General features: G+C 42.4%; 1 protein-coding gene and 1 long non-coding RNA gene across 3 annotated transcripts in view; one reads left to right on the forward strand and one right to left on the reverse strand.

Moving 5' to 3' along the window:
* The first annotated feature begins 3,083 nt into the window (after positions 1-3,083).
* LOC148141836 (uncharacterized) overlaps positions 3,084-19,852 on the forward strand; it is a 43,813-nt gene continuing 27,044 nt past the window's right edge. Inside the window, exon 1 of one of the 2 annotated variants that reach the window (XR_015752307.1) lies at positions 3,084-3,234. This is a non-coding gene — a long non-coding RNA (uncharacterized LOC148141836). Of the gene's footprint in view, positions 3,235-16,906; positions 16,963-19,852 lie in introns of those variants that run through there. The other variant, XR_015752308.1, reaches the window with a different exon arrangement.
* Positions 17,719-19,852, reverse strand: part of adora2b (adenosine A2b receptor) — a 39,435-nt gene continuing 37,301 nt past the window's right edge. Inside the window, exon 2 of the mRNA XM_043718039.2 lies at positions 17,719-19,635. Coding sequence (XP_043573974.1) covers positions 18,957-19,635 — 679 coding nt within the window. The 3' untranslated portion in view covers positions 17,719-18,956. The remainder of the gene's footprint in view (positions 19,636-19,852) is intronic.

The raw sequence follows: 19,852 nt of genomic DNA on the forward strand, positions 1-19,852 counted from the left end.
TGATCCGTATGAGGCAACATCCTGGTAAATTTCTTCTGCATCCTTTCCAATGTTTCCACGACCTTCCTGTAATGCAGCAACCAGAACTGTACACAATATTCCAAGTGCAGCCGCACCAGAGTTTTGTACAGTTGCAGCATAACTTCATGGCTCTAAAACTCAATCCCTCTACCAATAAAAGCTAACTCACAGTACACCTTCTTAACAACCCTATCAACCTGGGTGGCAACTTTCAGGGATCTATGTACATGAACACCGAGATCTCTCTGCTCATCTACACTACCAAGAATCTTACCATTAGCCCAGTATTCTGTATTCCTGGTACACCTTCCAAGGTGAATCGCCTCACACTTTTCCACATTAAACCCCATTTGCCACCTCTCAGCCCAGCTCTGCAGCTTATCTATGTCGCTCTGTAACCAATAACATTCTTCCACACTGTCCACAACTCCTTGACTTTAGTGTTGTCCGCATATTTACTAACCCATCCTTCTATGTCCTCATCTAGGCATTATTAAAAATGTCAAACAGCAGTGGCTCCAAAACAGATCTTTGTGGTACACCACGAGTAACTGAATTCCAGGCTGAACATTTCCCATCAACCTTCACCCTCTGTCTTTTTTCAGCTCGCCAATTTCTGATCCAAATTGCAAAACCACCCTCGATACCATGCCTCTGTATTTTCTGTAATAGCCTACTATGGAGAACCTTATCAAATGCTTTACTGAAACCCATATACAGAACAGCCTCGATTATCCAATTGTGATGGATGAGGAGTATTTTGTTCGGATAACTGATTGTTCGAAAAACGTTTTTACGGGACCTTGAGATCTTGTTTGCATAATCCGAAATTCGGATAATTGACGTTCAGATAACCGAGATTGTTCTGTACGCTACATCAACCGCTTTACCCTCATCCACCTGTTTGGTCACCTTCACAAAGAACTCAATAAGTGCTGTGAGACATGACCTACCCTTCACAAAATTATGTTGACTATCCCTAATCAAATTATTCCTTTCTAGATGATTATAAATCCTATCTGTTATAATCCTTTCCAACACTTTACCCACAACCGAAGTAAGACTCACTGGTCTATAATTACCAGGGTTGTCTCTACTCCCTTTCTTGAACAAGGGGACAACATTTGCTATCCTCCAGTCTTCTGGCACTATTCCTGTCAACGATGATGACACAAATACCAAAGTCAAAGGCTCTGCAATCTCCTTCCTGGCTTCCCAGAGAATCCTAGGATAAATCCCATCCGGCCCAGGGGACTTATCTATTTTCACACTTTACAGAATTGCTAACACCTCCTCCTTATGAGCCTCAATCCTGTCTAGTGTAATAACTAGTATCTCAGTATTCTCCCATTGTCTTCTTCCTGTGTGAATACTGACTAAAAATATTTATTTTGCGTCTCTCCTATCTCTTCGGACTCCACTCACAACTTCCACCTCCTGTCCTTGACAGGCCCTACTCTTATTCTAGTCATTCTTTTATTCCTGATATACCCAGAGAAAGATTTAGAGTTTTCCTTGATCCTATTAGTTAATGGTTTCTCATGTCCCCTCCTGACTCTTCTTAGCTCTCTCTTTAGATCCTTCCTGGCTAATTTGTAACACTCAAGTGCCCTAACTGAGCCTTCACGTCTCATCTTTACATAAGCCTCCTTCTTCCTCTTGACAAGAGATTCAACTTTTTTAGTAAACCACGGTTCCCTCACTCGACCCCTTCCTTCCTGCCTCACAGGTACATACTTATCAAGGACATGCAGTAGCTGTTCCTTGAACAAGCTCCACATTTCAATTGTGTCCATCCCCTGCAGTTTCCATCCCCATCCTATGCATCATAATCACCTTTCCCCCAGCTATAACTCTTGCCCTGCGTTATATACCTATCCCCTTTCATCGCTAAAGTAAACGTAACTGAGTTGTGGTCACTCTCACCAAAGTGCTCACCTACCTCCAAATCTAACACCTGACCCGGTTCATTACCCAGTACCAAAATTAATGTGGCCTCTCCCCTTGTTGACCTGTCTGCATACTGCGTCAGGAAACCCTCCTGCACACATTGAACAAAAACTGGCCCATCTAAGATCCGCGAACTATAGCGCTTCCAGTCAATATTCGGAAAGTTAAAGTTCCCCATAACTTTACAGTTCCCCAGTTACTTTCGCTCCTATCCAGAAATATCTTTGCTGTCCTTTTTTCTACATCTCTGGAACTTTTTGGAGGCCTATAGAAAACTCCCAACAGAATGACCTCTCCTTTCCTGTTTCCATACTCAGCTGATACAACCTCAGTAGACAAGTCCTCATCAAATGTCCCTTCTTCCACTGTAATACTGTCCTTGACTAACAATGCCACACCTCCCCCTGTTTTACCACTTGCCTTGTTCTTATTGAAACAACCCCAGAACCTGCATCAACCATCCCTGTTCCTGCTCTACCCATGTCTCAGAAATGGTCACAACATAGAAGTCCTGGATACTAACCCATGCTGCAAGTTCTCCCACCTGATTCCGGATGCTCCAGGCATTGAAGTAGACGCACTTGAAACCACTGTCCTGCCTGCCGGTACACTCCTGTGACCTTGAAACCTTATTCATGACCTCACTACTCTCAACCTGCTGTACACTTGAGCTACAATCCAGGTTCCCAGCCCCCTGTTGAATTAGTTTAAACCTTCCCAAAGAGCATTAGCAAATGCCACCTCCCGCCGGATATTGGTACTCCTTTGGTTCAGGTGTAGACCATCCAGTTGTAGAGGTCCCATCTACCTTTTTCATGTAGTTGAGGTGTGACTACCACTCTGTAACTCATCTCAGTTACCCCCTCAGCCACCCGAATGATCCGAAGTCCATCCAGCTCTGGTACCCTAACACAGTTTCCAAGGAGCTGGAGTTGGGTGCACATCCTGCAACTGATAACTGGGAAAACTGAGCCTGAAACTTCTGCAATTCTGCAATGTAGAGATTCACAGTAACCATATGTTGCAAATCAAAGCAAATACAAATGTAGATGCGCATTACCTTTCAAATATACTTCATATTTTTCTCCACCTAGCAACTGTGATCCTGTAAAATACATAATGTTATCAAGATTGATTGATAATGGTGTGTGAGTAAGTTACTTTAACCATTTCAAAAACTTTTCCATTTTAAGCCCACCATTGCAAGTCCTTCAACTGAAACCATGAATGGTGCTAAGCTCCCTAGATGAGCAATGGAAGAAGGTAAAGTATGAGGCTGTTTTATCAAATTGGAATTCATGGAGCTCAGTGATGGACAGCACCAACATGTTACATGCTTACAAATTTAATGCCGCAAGTAATGAATTGTGCACAGCTAAAGCCATGCAGTGAAATAGGACAAATTAATCGACTTTAGTTGATTGCATAAAGAATGTCTAGAAACATAAATGACAAATATACAGTTAATTCTGGAAAAGGCCATAAAAGCATCTTCCTTAACTGTGTCAAACAGACATGGCTGGGAAATCTCAGCAGGTCTGGCAGCATTTTTGGTGAGAAAATCAGGGTTAACATTTCAGGTCCAATGATCCTTCTTCAAAACCAATGGTAGCTAGGAAAAGGATGGTTTTTATACAGAAGATGGAGACGGGAGAGTAAATGATAGGTGGAGATAGACTCCAAAGAGAGAGGAAGTGTTGAACAGACAATGGAGTGGTTAAAAGTCAGCCTAGGAGAATGCATAGCTGCTAATGGGAATAATTTGCTGCTCACAATGTGGTCTCCTCTAAATCGGGGAAACAAAGCACAGACTGGCTGACCAGTTCGCAGAACACCTGTACAGTATTCTGTTTCCATAAAAGACCCTGAGTTTCCAGTTGCCTGCCACTTCAACATACCACCATGTGTTCCCTGGCCAACGTCTCAGTCTCAGACTTGCTGCGGTGCTCCAGCAAAGCTCAGCACAACCTGGAAGAACAGTACCTCATTTTCTGCTTGAGGTACCCTGCAGCCTTCTAGACTTAATATTGAGTTCAGCAGTTTTAGAGTTTGAGCACCTTTCTCCGTGCTTTCCCCCCCCCCTCACACACCAGGCCTACTACCACACACAACCCATTGTCAGCTGCTCATAGTCCTCATTAGCAACTATGATGGCTGAATTTAACATTAAAGAATACAGGGGGCAATGCAACCACGAGCTGAGATTTAGAAAACTAGACTGAGTAATGGGGTTTCAGATAGTACATGCTACTGACTGAGTTTTTAGATGGAAACAGAACGACCAGGTAAGTGTGTGAAAGAGAGAATCAATACTTATTCTACAACATTAGCAAAGTAGTCCAAAATTGATTTTAATGTTTAATATGTAAGTATAAGTGAGTCAGGATTTATTTTCAACATTTGCTGCTCGTAGGCCTCCAGTCTGAACCACAATCCTCTACCACCATCTTCTGTCTCTTATTGTCAAGCCATTTTTGTATCCAATTGGCTAGCTCTCCCTGGATCCCATGTGATCTAACCTTACTAACCAATCCTGATGAAGGGTCCTGCCCAAAGCGTCAACTCTTCTGCTCTTCTAATGCTGCTTGACCTGCTGTGCTATTTTCTAGCTCCATATCTTATCGACTCTTACTAGCCAGTCCGCCATGTGGAACCTTGTCAAAGGCCTTACTAAAGTCCATGCAGACACATCCACCCCACTGCCTTCATACATTTTCTTGATTACTTCTTCAAAAACTCAACCAAGTTGGGAGACGTGATTTCCCACATACAAAGCCATGCTGACTATCCCCAATCAATCCTTGCCTTTCCACATATATGTAAATCCTGTCTTTCAAAATCCCCTCCAACAACTTTCTCACCACTGATGTCAGGCTCACCAATCTGTAGCTTCCTGGTTTTTCCTTACAGTCTTTCTTAAAAATGGCAGAACATTATCCAGTCTTCTGGCACTTCACCCATGGCTGTTGATGTAAATTGAGAATGCAACGAAGAACAGAATCAGAGGAACTTGCATATTCTGGAGGGTTTGTGGCTAAGGGCATTACAAATGAGAAGCAAGGCCATGGAGGGATTTGAAAACAAAGATGGAAATTTTAAAATCAAATTGTTGCTTGAACAGGAGTCAATGGAGGTCAAAGAGCACAGAGATGAAGGAGAATGGAACTTATCTTTCTTCATTCATGAAGGTGCGCTAGGCCAGTGTTTATTATCTGTTTGGACCATAGCTATTCTTGCATATAGGGGCTCTCAAAGTTCAGTTTGGAAGGGGGGGGTGTGGTGGGAGTCCTAGGAATTTGACCCAGAGACACTGAAAAAATGATATGTACCATTTCAGGATGATGAGCAGCTTGGAGGGGACCTTGCAGGTGGTGGTGGTGTTCCAATATATCTTCTACCTTTGTTTTTCTCAGTGATAGAGTATATGGGTTTGGAAGGTTCTTTGAGGTGCCTTGGTGAGTTGTGAATGGTACACACCACAGTATGTCGGTGGGAGTAGGTATTCAAGTTCACGGGTGAGTACCACTCAAGAGGGTCTGCTTTGTCCTGGATGGTGTGCTGCAGGTTAAGACATGGCCAGCAGAGATTTGGACCATGGAGGGTAGAAATTGAGAGACCAGTCAATATTGCAGTGGAGTGAATAAGTCTGGAAATATCGAAGGCATGAACAAGGCCTTCAGTTGCAGCTGAGGTGAGATGTGTGAAACTTCAGCTGATATTCAGCAGGAGGGAGGCCTTCAGATATTTAGACCATTGGGATGCCTTCTGGGGAAGGTGGCACCTGTACGTAAAGGACAGGTTACACCTGAACTGGGAGGGGCACAAATGTCCTGGGTGGGAGACTTAAGCGTGTAGTTCGGGAGGATTTAAACGAGTTTGACAAGGGGGTGGGAACCAGAGCTACATATTTATAAAAAGGGGGTAGTTTTGGATGGGGCAGTGACAGGGTGTAGTGAATCTATCGGGAAGGTTTCTCACGCAATAAACAAGGGGATCGGTCAAAGTGTGTCTGCTTTAACACAAGGAGTATCAGGAATAAGAGTGATGAACTTAGTGCATGGATTAGTACTTGCAACTATGATTTTGTGGCCATAATGGAGACATGGGTTTCACAGGGGCAGGAATGGTTGCTTGTTGTTCCAGGGTTTAGAACTTTTAAAAAGAACAGGAAGAGTGGAAAAAGAGGAGGGGTGTAGCATTGCTAATCAGAGAGTGCATCACAGCTATAGAAACAAAGGTTGTTGAGGAAGGTTTGTCTACTGAGTCAGTAAGGGTGGAAGTTAGGAACAGCAAGGGAGCAGCCACCTCACTGGGGGTTTTCTGCAGACCACCCAATCTCTGCAGTAGGGAGATTGAAGAACTGATAGGCCAGCAGATTTTGGAAAAATGCAGATGGAGCAGGGTGGTTGTTATGGGTGAATTCAACTTTCCCTCCGTAGTGCAGATGGTTTGGATGGCCGTTTTTGTCAGGTGTGTTCAGGAGGGTTTCCTTATCAGTTTGTAGACAGACTGACGTGTGGAGAGGCCATTTTGGATTTGGTGCTCGGCAATGAGCCAGAACAGTTATCAGATCTCGCGGTGGGAGAGCACTTTGGTGACAGTGATCACAACTGCCTCACATTTATCATAGCCTTGGAGAGGGAAAGTTACCAAGGGAAGATATTAATTGGGGAAAAGGAAATTATGATGCTATCAGGTAGGAGTTGGGAAGTATGGACTGGGAGCAATTCCTCCACAGAAATGGGCACAGCAGACATGTGGAGACTGTTTAAGGAGCAGTTGTTGCGAGCGATGCACAAATTTGTTCCTCTGAGATAGGCAAGAAGAGGTAAGATTAAGATGCCTTGGATGACGAGAACAGAGGAGCTTCTCGTCAAAAGGAAGAAGGCAGCTTACGTAAGGTGGAGGAAGCAAGGATCTCACACAGCTTTAGAGGATTACAGGCTTGCTAGAAAGGAGCTCAGAAATGGACTGAGGAGAGTCAGGAGGGGGCACAAAAGTGGTTTGACAGGAAGGATTAGGGAGAACCCAAAGGCATTTTACTCATATATGAGGAATAAGACCATGATCAGGGAGAAGGTAGGGCCGGTCAGGGATAGTGTAGGGAACTTGTGCATGGAGTCTGAGCAGATAGGGGAAGTCCTAAATGAGTTTTTTGCTTCGGTTTTCACAAAGGAAAGGGACCTTGTTGTGAATGAGAACTTTGAGGAACTGGGAAAGAGGCTTGAACAGATCAAGATTGATTAAGTTAATGTTCTGGAAATATTGGCAAACATTAAGAATGAGATGTCCCCAGGTCAGACCAGATTTATCCTAGGCTGCTCCGGGAAGCGAGAAAGGAGGTTGCTAAGCCGCTGGCGAGGATATTTGCTTCCACACTCTCCATGGGAGTCGTACTGGAGGATTGGAAAGAGGCAAATATTGTTGCTCTTTTCAAGAAGGGTAATAGGGAAATCCCTGGCAATTACAGACCAGTCAGTCTTATGTCTGTGGTCAGCAAAGTTTTGGAAAGAATTCTGAGGGATAGGATTTATGACTATTTGGAAAAGCATAACATGATTAAAGGCAGTCAGCATGGATTTGTGAGGGACAGGTCATGCCTCACAAATCTTATTGCGTTCTTTGAGGAGGTAATAAGACAGATTGACAAAGGTCGAGCAGTGGATGTGGTGCATATGGACTTCAGCAAGGCATTTGATAAGGTTCCCCATGGTAGGCTTATTCATTAAGTGAGGAGGTATGGGATACAGGGAGATTTGGCTATCTGGATTCAGAATTGGCTGGCTGACAGAAGGCAGAGAGTGGTTGTAGATGGAAAGTATTCTGTCTGGAGGTCAGTGGTGAGTGGGGTCCAGCAGAGCTCTCTTCTTGGTTCTCTGCTCTTTGTAGTTTTTATAAATGACTTGGATGAGGGGGTTGAGGAGTGGGTTAGTAAATTTTCCAATGACACAAAGGTTGGAGGTGCCGTTCATAGTATCGAGGGCTACTGCAGGCTACAGCGTGACATAGACAGGATACAGAGCTGGGCTGAGAAATGGCAGATGGAGTTCAACTTGGATAAATGCGAAGTGATACATTTTGGAAGGTCGAACTTGAATGCTGAATATAGGAGTAAAGACAGGATTCTTGACAGTGTGGAGGAACAGAAGGATCTGGGTGATCAAGTGCATAGACCCCACAAAGTTGCCATCCAAGTGGATAGGGTTGTTAAGAAAGCATATGGTGTTTTGACTTTCATTAACAGGGGGATCGAGTTTAAGAGCTGCGAGGTTTTGCTGCAGCTCTATACGTCCCTGGTGAGACCACATTTGGAATATTGTGTCCAGTTCTGGTTGCCCTACTAAAGGAAAGGTGTGGAGGCATTGGAGAAGGTGCAAAGAAGGTTTACCAGGATGCTGCCTGGACTGGAAGGCTTGTCTTATGAAGAGAGGTTGACAAAACTCAGACTTTTCTCTCTGGAGAGAAGGATGAAGAGAGGTGACCTGATCGAGGTATACAAGGAAATGAGAGGCATGGATAGGGTCGATAGCCTGAGACTTTCCCCCAGGGCAGGAGTGATTGGCACGAGGGGTCATGTTTTAAGATATTAGGAGGAAGGTATAGAGGGGACGTCAGAGGAAGGTTCTTTATGCAGAGAATTGTGAATGCCTGGAATGCATTGCTAGCGGAGGTGGTGGTAGCAGAGTCATTAGGGACATTTAAGCGACTGCTGGACATGCACATGAATAGCAGTGAATTGAGGGGTGCATAGGTTAAGTTATTTTATTTTGAGCCGAAGGGCCTGTTCTGTGCTGTACTTTTCTATGTTCTATAATGAAAGTACAAATGGAGTTTTAATGAAGTTGCAAAAATGAAATGGAAGCTCATCTTAGAGTTTAACGTAACATCAAAGTTGTAAACAAGCTGGTTTAATCTCAAACTATTGCCAGATAGAGGGATGCTGTTGATGATTAGGGAATGGAATTTGGACCAGGGTCTGATTACACTGACATCAGTCTTCCTAACATTTGGCAGGAAGAACTTTCTATTAATCCTTTACTGTAAATGTGAAATAGAGAAATTCTTGGTCTTCCCTCAAGATAGTGACTCATCCTCTCACTCGTAGCCCTCTCACCTCACCTATCTGTTGATCTAAATTATATCGAGGTCTGTGACAATCATCAATCTAAACATCAATGAAGAATCTAAAATGACAATGGCCGGCTATTCATGATACCAAAATGACCCTTGGCCCCTTCACCTCCATTTGCAGGTTCATTTTCATTCCTTCTAAGAATAAAACCTTCTTATATCTGAAAACTTTGCATTCATCGTAAGGTAGTGTAGTCCTTGATAAATCTTTTGTTTATGTTTGTGATAGGCCAGTTATTACTGTAGCACATTTAAGTAAGACCACAATCAGTGAAGACAGACAGCGGCACCTCCTCCACGGTATCACTCAACACTGGGGCACCTCCCCAAGGATGCGTCCTCAGCTCCCTGACTGTACTGTAAACCACCACTGTGTTGCCAATTACTGAACAAATACCTTCTACACATTTGCTGACGACACCACTGTGGTTGAGCGGATATCTAAGAATGATGAGTCAGAATATGGAAGGGAGATAGAGGGCTTGGTGATGTGGTACAAAGAGAACAACACCTCTCTCTCAATGCCAGCAAAACTAAAGAACTAATCATTGACTTCAGAAAGAAAGGAGAACACACCTAGACAGGGGACGAAACGTCTGCAACACAAATCCCCAGCTCAGCCAACAGAACCACAACAAACACCCCCCCATCTACATCATCAGAACTGAGGTTGAGATGATGGAGACAATCAAGTTCTTAACGGGTGACACTAACCAACATCCTGTCCTGGACTTCCCACGTAGATGTGACAGGCAAGAAGGCACAACAACGCCGCTTCTTCCTTAGGCAGCTCAGGAAATTTGGCATGTCCATAAGGACCCTCACCAACTTTTACAGATTTACTATAGAAAGCATATTGTCTGGGTACATAATGGCCTGGTATGGCAATTACTCTGCCCAGGACTGTAAGAAACTATAAAAGGTTTTATGCACAGCGCAGACCATCCATCAACTCCATTTATACAGTTTGTTGCCACAGAAAGACTGCCAATATCATCAAAGAGTCATCCCACCCCAGTAATGCTCTCCTATAACCTCTTCCATCAGGCTGAAGATACAGAAGCTTGAATACATGCGCCAGCTGGTGCAGGAACAGAAAATACTGTGTGTGGAATACTACGTCAACACAGGTTTAATGGGTCCCCAATTTCCAACAAGTCTCTTCCACTGCTTATCCAATGACTTCCCCTTTAGCCTATTTTCCCAACTCCCTTCAGACACACTTTTTTTTCTGACCTCTGTAATTGCATTTATTTACGTTGAGGACATTGGTTTGAGACAATAGACAGTACTCAATAAGTGCAGGAGTAGGCCATTCTGCCCTTCGAGCCTGCACCACCATTCAATATGATCATGGCTGATCATCCTCAGTCAGTATCCTGTTCCTGCCTTATCTCCATAACCCTTGATTCCACTATCCTTGAGAGCTCTATCCAACTCTTTCTTAAATGAATCCAGAGACTGGGCCTCCACTGCCCTCTGGGGCAGAGCATTCCACACAGCCACCACTCTCTGAGTGAAGAAGTTTCTCCTCATCTCTGTCCTAAATGGTCTACCCCGTATTTTTAAGCTGTGTCCTCTGGTTCAGCACTCACCCATCAGTGGAAACATGTTTCCTGCCTCCAGAGTGAATATTATATGTCTCAATCAGATCCCCTCTCAGTCTTCTAAACTCAAGGGTATACAAGCCCAGTCGCTCCAGTTGTTCAGCGTAAGGTAGTCCTGCCATTCCAGACCCGAGTTACTCTCTTTCAAATTCGATTTGAAATTCTACCATGTTGCTATCCTTAAAGGATCCGTAACTGAGATCTCTTATCAATCTAACCTCATTATACATTCCTAGATGTAGGTAGGTTGCCAGGTAGATTCTCTAATGCATTGTTCGTAGAAGCTATCCCTGATGTACTCTCGAAATTCATCTTTCATGTTATCCTTATCCATGTGATCTGTCCAGTCAATATGCAAATTAAAATCACATGACAGTTGTATTGCCATTCTTACATGCCTCCATTATTTCCCAACTTTTATATTGTCCTAAAGAGAAGCAATTCTTCAGGGACCTATAGACAACTCTCACCCATGACTTCATTTCCTGTTATTCCTTATTTCTACTCTTCTGATTCCAGAACATGATCTATTGCACCTATGTCATTACTCACCACCGCACTGAGACCACTTTCTATTAACAAAGCCAGCCCACCTCCTTCCTTTTATTGTCTATTCTTGTAGAATGTTGAATGCTCTTTAATATTAAGTCTCCAGTCATAGTCACCCTGTGACCACCTCTCTATAATAACTGTAGGGTCATATTCATTAATTTCATTTCTGCCGTCACCTCATCTATCTTGTTACAAATGTGTGTGCATTCAGATAAAGAAACTTTAACTTTTTAACATTATTACTTTGGTCTTAATTTCAGTTGCACTCTTAGGCTTATATTTTATACCCCTTTCAGTCATTCTTTGCTTATAGTTTGCCTCTTCAATATCTTGCATGTCTGCTCTCTTTTTTGATATTTCCCTTCAATTATATCCTCATACCCCTCATAATTAGTTAAAAGTTCTATCTAGAACTCCTGTTATAGGATTTATCAGGACGCTGGACCCAGCAAGGTTCAAATGAAGCCTGTGTCAGTGGAACATCTCTATTGCCCCAGTACTGGTGCCAGAGCCCCATGTATCAGAACCCATTTCTTCCACACCACTCCACATGTTTACCTCTTTCATCTTATTTACCATGTGCCAATCTGCCTCTGTTTTAGGTAGTAATCTGGAGATTATTACTTTTGTGGTTCTGATTTTTAATTCAGGCCCAAAATGCTCAATCTCTCAGTAGAACATCTATCCTAGTTCCACCTATGTCTGGTAGCTACATAGACCGTGAAATCTGGATCCTTTCCCTCCCACGCCAAGTTCCTCTCCAGCCCAAAGGAATGTCCTGAACCTTGGTACCAGTCTTTTGGACTCTATTTCCTTAACTGTGCTATCTTCTATTTCTATGATATTTCTCTTACCTCGCCATACTTAAATGATGTTTTGTGCCATGGTCCTCTGGTCAGTACACTCATCCTCCCTATAGCCTGTGGCCCTGTCCACACTGGGAGCGTGAACCTCACACGTTTTGGATAAGGACACTGGCTTAGGCTCTTCCAAAACTAAATTCTGGATCTCAACAACTGCCTCACTTGCAATCACATCCACATGACTACGGTTGTGTTTGATGTAATTAATCTGAAGAACATGGCTGTCTCCTGAAACAAAGTCCATGTACCTTTTCCCCCTGTCCGAAGTGTTGTACTATCCGCATGTCAGACTCCCAGTTCATCAACTCTGAGCCAGAGTTCCCTGAGTAGCCAACATTTGCTGCAGATGTGGTCACCATGGATCACACTGGTGTCCACCAGTTCCCACAGATTTTGGTTGCAACACATTGCCTCCCACCCAACTCTATTCCATTTGATTAATTCATTTAGATTTTAAAATTTTGCTGTGCTGTTCAGAAATAATTATGTCTCCTAATTTAAACCACTTGGTCAATAAAAAGAGAGACAGAAAATACCACCAATTATCTATTCGTGTGCCATACTTGGCTATGACCTGTAGAAACATGTTGAAGGAGTCCTCTGCCACTACTACCTGTATCTCCCTCTCTCTCAGTCACTCACACACTCTCACTCACTCTCTATCTCACTTTCTCTCTCATTCACTCACTCTGTCTGACTCTCACTCATTCTCTTGCACACACAGGTCAGCTCTACTAGACCTACTCCTTTGCTGCTAGTTTTGATCTCCTACCTCTAAATCACACGCACGCTCTCACTGTTTCAGAAGCACAGAGTCATTCTCTCGTTTATTCTTTCAGGTGTTGGTGACTTTCTACAGCTCCTCTCTCTTGCTCATCTCAGTCTTAAAAGGGAAACTTCATTAATAAACTATGTTTCCAAGCTTTGGTCTCTCCCATCGAAAGAAACTTCCTCCCTGTGGTTCTCTGTATATTTGTTTTGTATTTGTAACATTTTATGAGCAACAATAAAATTATATAATGTTGAAACATTTGCTTCATTCCACTGCACAGGCGACTTTTACCAACTAGTTATTTCACTCTGGAATCCACATTCTCAAAGAGAAATCGCTGTTCTGGCAGTAATGCAATGATGTTTGCAGACTGGAGTAAGAGTTTAGTTAATGGTTATTCTTTATCAGACACTGGTGGTTTTAACCAAGAGCAAAATAGTACAGATGTGGTATATCAGAAATTAAAACCTGACAGTGTTAATGCTTTTATGAACTTCAGTTTGATAAACAAAATAAAATGACGAGGAGACAGAATTCAAGGCAGTGTTAACTGCAGAGGGGACTGCAAATGAAATGCAGCCCTACTGCAATGTAAGAAATGCTGCTGGAATGCAGTAACACAATAAAGGAAGGGTAACATTTATCAATATAAATGAGAATAATGAAAAAAATCAGGAAACAATTACGACATGAGGGAAACTAGCTAGAAATGTGAAATGTGGGGGGGGGGGGCGGGGGAACGTCAAGGCACAGAAGTTAGTGTGGGTGCTAGAAATGAAGGAGAAAGACAAGAGAATGACTGTTCTATTAGTACAACCATTGTAAAAACTTTGCTTCCTGAGCTTTCGTCTCTGAAGTAACATGGTTAACTATCCACTGCCTTAACTACATCTCTGCAGTGAAAACAGTATTTTAATGTCTGGGCATTGTGCGATAGCCCTTGTTATCAAAGGCTCTGTATAAATGCAAGTCTTTTTGGTGTGGAGTCTGTTGAATAGAGAAATGGTGGCTATTGAACCAAACTTCCACATAAAGGGTATCGGTGAGAGTTATCTTGATTCTCCTTCTTGGCTGTGACATTAAGAATACAGCCTCAGGACTTTGTTTGTATGTGTGTGTGTTGGCATTGTCCTGTTCCTCAGTTTGTATAAAATGTTTATTTTTGCAATTTTTTTGCTGTTTTAACTATAACAATGAAGGGTGTGGATTTAAATTTTTGCTTCAATCTCTAATGTGCTATTGATTGGCTTTGAAGTTGTGTATTATAGCAAGGATCAGATAGCAGCAAGGACTAGGTAGTTTGTTTTGTGAAATAATCTTGAGACAAAGAGGAATGCAGTTATAATGGTGTATCCGTATACAGGAAAAGTAATCCAAATCCAGAATTGTCCAAAAATGGGTGTTTCTGGTCATGAAGGTCACCACTGTGCTGAGTTTTTACAGGTTAGGCTCCTTTCAAACAGCTTCAGGGAATCTCTGCTACTTCGGCCTGAGAACAGTCAGGGAACACTTAAGCCAACAATTAAACTTCATTGTAAATATGTAGAAATTTCCTGGAGGCTTAGCTACATAAATTATTTTGTCTATGGGATACACCAATGGTCACAAAGGGATTTGTAAAAATGAGTATCCCTAGTGGATATACCTACTAGAGAAAGTGCAAAACTTGACTTGGTCTCAGTAGATAAGGCAGGGCAGGTGACTGAGATGTCAGTGGGGGAGCACTTGCGGTCAGTGACCATAATTCTTTGTTTTAAAAGAGTGATGGAAAAGGATATAAAAGTTAAAGTTCTAAACTGGAGGAAGGCCAATTTTGACAGTATTAGGCAAGAACTTTCAAAAGTTGATTGGGGGCAGATGTTCACAGATAAAGGGACGGCTGGAAAATGGGAAGCCTTCAAAAATGAGATAACAGGAGTCCATAGACAGTATATTTCTGGATGATAAGAGAAATTGAGGTTTTGATCAAGAAAAAGAAGGAAGGTACAGGCAGCAGAGATTGAGTGAATCCTTATAAGAGTTTGAAGACAGTAGGAGTTTACTTAAGAGGGAAATCAGGAAGGCAAAAAGGAGACATGAGATAGCTTTGGCAAACAGGAGAATCCAAAGGGATTTTATAAATAATTGAATGACAAAAGGGTAACTAGGGAGATTATAGGACCCCCCAAAGATCAGCAAGGCAGTCTATGTGTGGAGCCGCAGGAGATGGGGGAGATACTAAACAAGTATTTTGCATCAGTGTTTACTGTGGACAAGGACATGGAAGATACAGAATGTGGGGAAATAGATGGTGACATCTTGAAAAATGTACATATTACAGAGGTGGTGGTGCTGGATGTCATAAAACGCATAAAGGTGAATAAATCCCAAGGACGTGATCAGGTGTACCTGATGGGAAGCTATGGAAGTGATTGCTGGGCCCCTTGCTGAGATTCTTGGATCATTAGTAGTCACAGGTGAGTTGCAGTAAGACTGGAGGTTGGCTATAGTGGTAAGGAAAAGACAAGGAACTATAGACTGGTGAGCCTGACACATCAGTGGTGGGCAAGTTATTGGAGGGGATTTTGAGGGTTAGGATTTACATGTATTTGGATAGGCAAGGACTGACAAGGGATAGTCAACATGGCTTTGTGCATTGGAAATCATGTCTCACTAACTTGACTGAGTTTTTTGAAGTAATAACAAAGAGGATTGATGAGGGCGAAGCAGTGGACGTGATCTAGATGGACTTCAATAAGGCGTTCAACAAGGTTCCTCATTATAGAGTGGTTAGCAAGGTTAGATTATAGGGAGAACTAGCCATATGGATACAGAACTAGAGAAGGTAGATGATAGGGTGGTGGTGGAGGATTGCTTTTCAGACTGGAGGTCTATATGTATCACAAGGATTGGTGCTAGATCCACTGCTTTTCATCATTTATATAAATGATTTGAATGTGAACACATGAGGTATAGTTAGTAGGTTTACAGATGACACCAAAATTGGAGGTGTGGTGGATAGCGAAGAAGGTTACCTCAGAGTACAATGGAATCTTGATCAGATGGACCTGTGGACCAAGGAGTGGCAGATGAAGTTTAATTTAGATAAATGTGAGGTGCTGCATTTTGGAAAGGCAAATCAGGGCAGGATTTCTACACTTAATGGCAAGGTCCTGGGGAGTGTTACTGAACAAAGAGACCTTGGAGTACAGGCTCATAGTTCCTTGAAAGTGGAGTCGCAGATAGATAGGATAGAGAAGAAGGTGTTTGGTATGCTTTCCTTTATTGGTCAGAGCATTGAGTACAGGAGTTGGGAGGTCATGTTGTGGCTGTACAGGACATTGGTTAGGCCAGTTTTGGGATATTATGTGCAATTCTGGACTCCCTCCTACTGGAAGGATGTTGTGAAACTTGAAAGGGTTCAGGAAAGATTTACAAGGATGTTGCCAGGGTTGAAGGGTTTTGAGCTATAGGGAGAGGCTGAATAGGCTGGGGCTGTTTTCCCTGGAGCATTGGAGGCTGAGGTGTGATTTTATAGAGGTTTATAAAATCATGAGGGGCATGGATAGGATAAATAGACAAAGTCTCTTCCCTGGGGTGGGGGAGTCCAGAACTAGAGAGCATAGGTGAGCAGGGAAAGATATAAAAGAGAACTAAGGGACAACTTTTTCATGCAGAGGGTGATGCATGTATGGAATGAGCTGCCATAGGAAGTGGTGGAGACTGGTACAATTACAACATTTAAAAGGCATCTGGATGGGTACATGAATTGGAAAGATTTAAAGGGATATGCGCCAAGTGCTGGCAAATGGGACTAGATTAGGTTGGGATATCTGGTTGGGCATGGACGAGTTGGACCGAAGGATCTGTTTCTGGGTTCTGTGACTCTGAGTCATTTCTATGACTCTGTTCAAAGACCAGCAGCTTCAATTTGTTGGCATCAGTAATTCAAAACCCAGGAAAATCTGTAATCCAATCTACAAGCAGGGGTTTTTGTCATTCACAGAGTTAGCAAACCAAACTGTGGAACTGAGTCGGAAGTCAGAATCGAAGTACACATCTTGATGGTGGCTGCAGAGCAAGGCAGGTAGGTAGATAATGATGGAAGGGTGAGACAGGGGAAACATGAGAGACAGAGTGGGTACGGTGAGACACGTGGGAACAGAGATGGGATGAGACAGGAAAGAGGTGAGAGATGGAAGGAGACTGGGAGCAAATAAAATAAATTGAAATCTAATAACAATTGAGTAAGTTAGTCCAACATCAAGTTCAAAATGTTGTGCCTCAAAATTCTTCAGTTACATTTTCACATAAATTTATCCCATCAATCATACAATTTTTAGCAAGATTTTATCAATAATTAGTTTATTCTGTGCCATAATGTAGTCTTTTATATGTCTACAAATGTAGAAATGTAAGCACCATTGTAAAACCAATCTCTATTATGTAATCATCCATTGCCAGATCATAGACCCTTAGGTCCAATTAGCCCATGCCAACAATGTTCCCAAACTAAACTAGTCACTCCTGCTCATATCCCTCCAAAACTTTCCTGTTCATGTGTCATGAGAGGATTTTGCCCCAAAGTCAAATGTAATATGAATCTCCCAACATTCACATTCCTAGCTCAAAACCTTTATAGTAAAACTGACATGAAAGTGTACTGGAGTAGCTGTTCATGACTTGGTGAACAAACTTACAAGTCAAGATTAGAGTGGTGCTGGAAAAGCATAGCAGGTCAGGCAGCATCCAAGGAGCAGGAGAATTGACATTTCGGGCAAAAGCCCTTCACCAGGATTCCTGATGAAGGGCTTCTGCCCGAAACATCGATTTTCCTGCTCCTCAGATGCTGCCTGACCTGCTGTGCTTTTCCAGCACCACTCTCATCATGACTCTAATCTCCAGCATCTGCAGTCCTCACGTTCGCCTGAATAAGCTTACAACAACAACTAATAAGGTAACACACAAAGTGATCCGAATGTTATTGTAGAAGGTGAAGAGCCAGGGACCTATTGGCAGTTGTTATAGTGAAATCAAGGCCCATTAACCTCTACTGGGATTTTACTAGCTTTCCTCTGTAATCCCAGCAGAAGCTTCAAAGGCGCTGGCCACACTTTGCTATTCTGTAGATGATCGGGAGTTAAACCTTCATCCATCATGGACAAGGTGAATGGTTGTAAATTCCCAGTCCAGCTGTGGCAATACTGGTTGACCAGTAAGTGAAATAGAGGCATATAGTGGCCTGACTAATTATGTCTGTATCCTACGAGTCCCATCTGGATTTCAAAAATGGTCTAATCAGAGGAGAGTTGGCATCCAAGGGTATGGTTGGATAAGGGGATAGAGTAATGAAATTCCTGCCAACAAGACCCCAGAGTGCTTCACAGGTGAATTCTCCTGTTGGCTTCATGGATGAGGCACCCTCCCACTGACACCCCCCACAGACATTTAGCCATTGGAACTGAGTCCATGGAACTTCAACACCATGGTCTTATTGTTGTGGGGCAGTGGAAGAAGAGATAAAGAAATTTTGTATTGTCACCCAGTTATGTTTCGTGTTGGCTACATCCCCTCTTCATTAATGATAAAACCACAAGTTGATGTTTTCTGTCCCACTTTTGAAAATAAAACTCATCAAGTGTTTGCTTTGAATAATGATGATGCTATTTTGAAAACCATTATGCACCTTGAAGTTAACAAGACAATATCTGCTTCTACAACTTCACATCTGACTGTGGAGGCATGACAGACATCTACATCACTGCTGGATCATACCACAATGTAGCTGGCAGTTACATCCTTGAAATGGTGAATTTAATAGAGCTCAGAGCTCTAGCAGTAATCTCATTTACAAATGTTTTTTGGATTTCCATTTATACTGCTTAAGAGAAAAATTATTTGAAGAGGGAAGATTTTCATGTTTTGACAGCTTCCTTTGATTGCAATGGTATTCTTTTCTCCCTCAAAGAGTTACTCCTAAAATTAACACACAAAGACATGTCAACAGTGCATCTGTAAATAGTATATATAAGTATGAAGTCCACAGGATTCCCAGATATTTCTGTCAACATTTCTGTGCCTTTACGAATGTGTTCCTCGCAGAGTTTTAGACTTAAATTCATCGTCTGTTCTGCACAGAATATGCTTGAAAATAATTTTGTGGAAGGTGTTGCGAAATTCTTGAATCTTGTAGGCATAGATAATGGGATTACCAACAGAGTTAGCATGAGACAGAACAATGGCAGCGTTCATGATGCGCACATCCATGGTTTGGAAATACTTTGGGTGAAAATGATTAATACAGTTTAGGATGTGAAGTGGAAGCCAGCAGAAGGCAAAGAACCCAACAATGATAGACAATGATTTTGCAACTCTTACTTGGTTCTGTAAGTACCTTCTGGAAGTGTCAGAATTTACAGAATTCAGCTCAATCTTTTGCAATTGTTTTCTAGCAACAGTGAAGATTTTTACATAAATGCCCAGCATGATGAGCAATGGGGTCAGGACACAGCCCAGGAAGTTGAAGTAAACCATATATTTCATATTAACCACATTTAGAAAGAGGCATGTCACCGAGCAGTTCTGGAGGGCAGAGTTGTTCTCCGGATGTGGTGTCCAGACTGTGCTGTTTCTGCACTTAGCCTCCACCTCACTCTTCCGATTCCAGCCAAAAAATGGAGTCAAACCAATCACAAAAGACAGGATCCAGAAGACTGCTATAATCAGCCTGGCACGTCTCCCAGTTATCAGCCCCTTGTATCTGTGTGAACCAGAAAAAAACCCATCAGGAAACAGATAATAACACCTATTGTCTTCAATAGTTCCTGCATTTGCCATTGGGAAATGCAACATGTTTTCCCGAGATTACTTTCTTTTTCATTTTCCATAAATGGAAATGAATGGAAAGGAACAGAGGGAAAATCACTCAACCTAACACAAGAATAACCTGTTAATATGTTTCAATTCTTTTAAAACTC

The sequence above is a fragment of the Chiloscyllium plagiosum genome, unplaced genomic scaffold, assembly GCF_037043375.1.
Source record: "Chiloscyllium plagiosum isolate Xiang-an unplaced genomic scaffold, Cpla_swu_hap1 HiC_scaffold_31, whole genome shotgun sequence".
Classification (NCBI taxonomy): Eukaryota; Metazoa; Chordata; class Chondrichthyes; order Orectolobiformes; family Hemiscylliidae; genus Chiloscyllium; species Chiloscyllium plagiosum.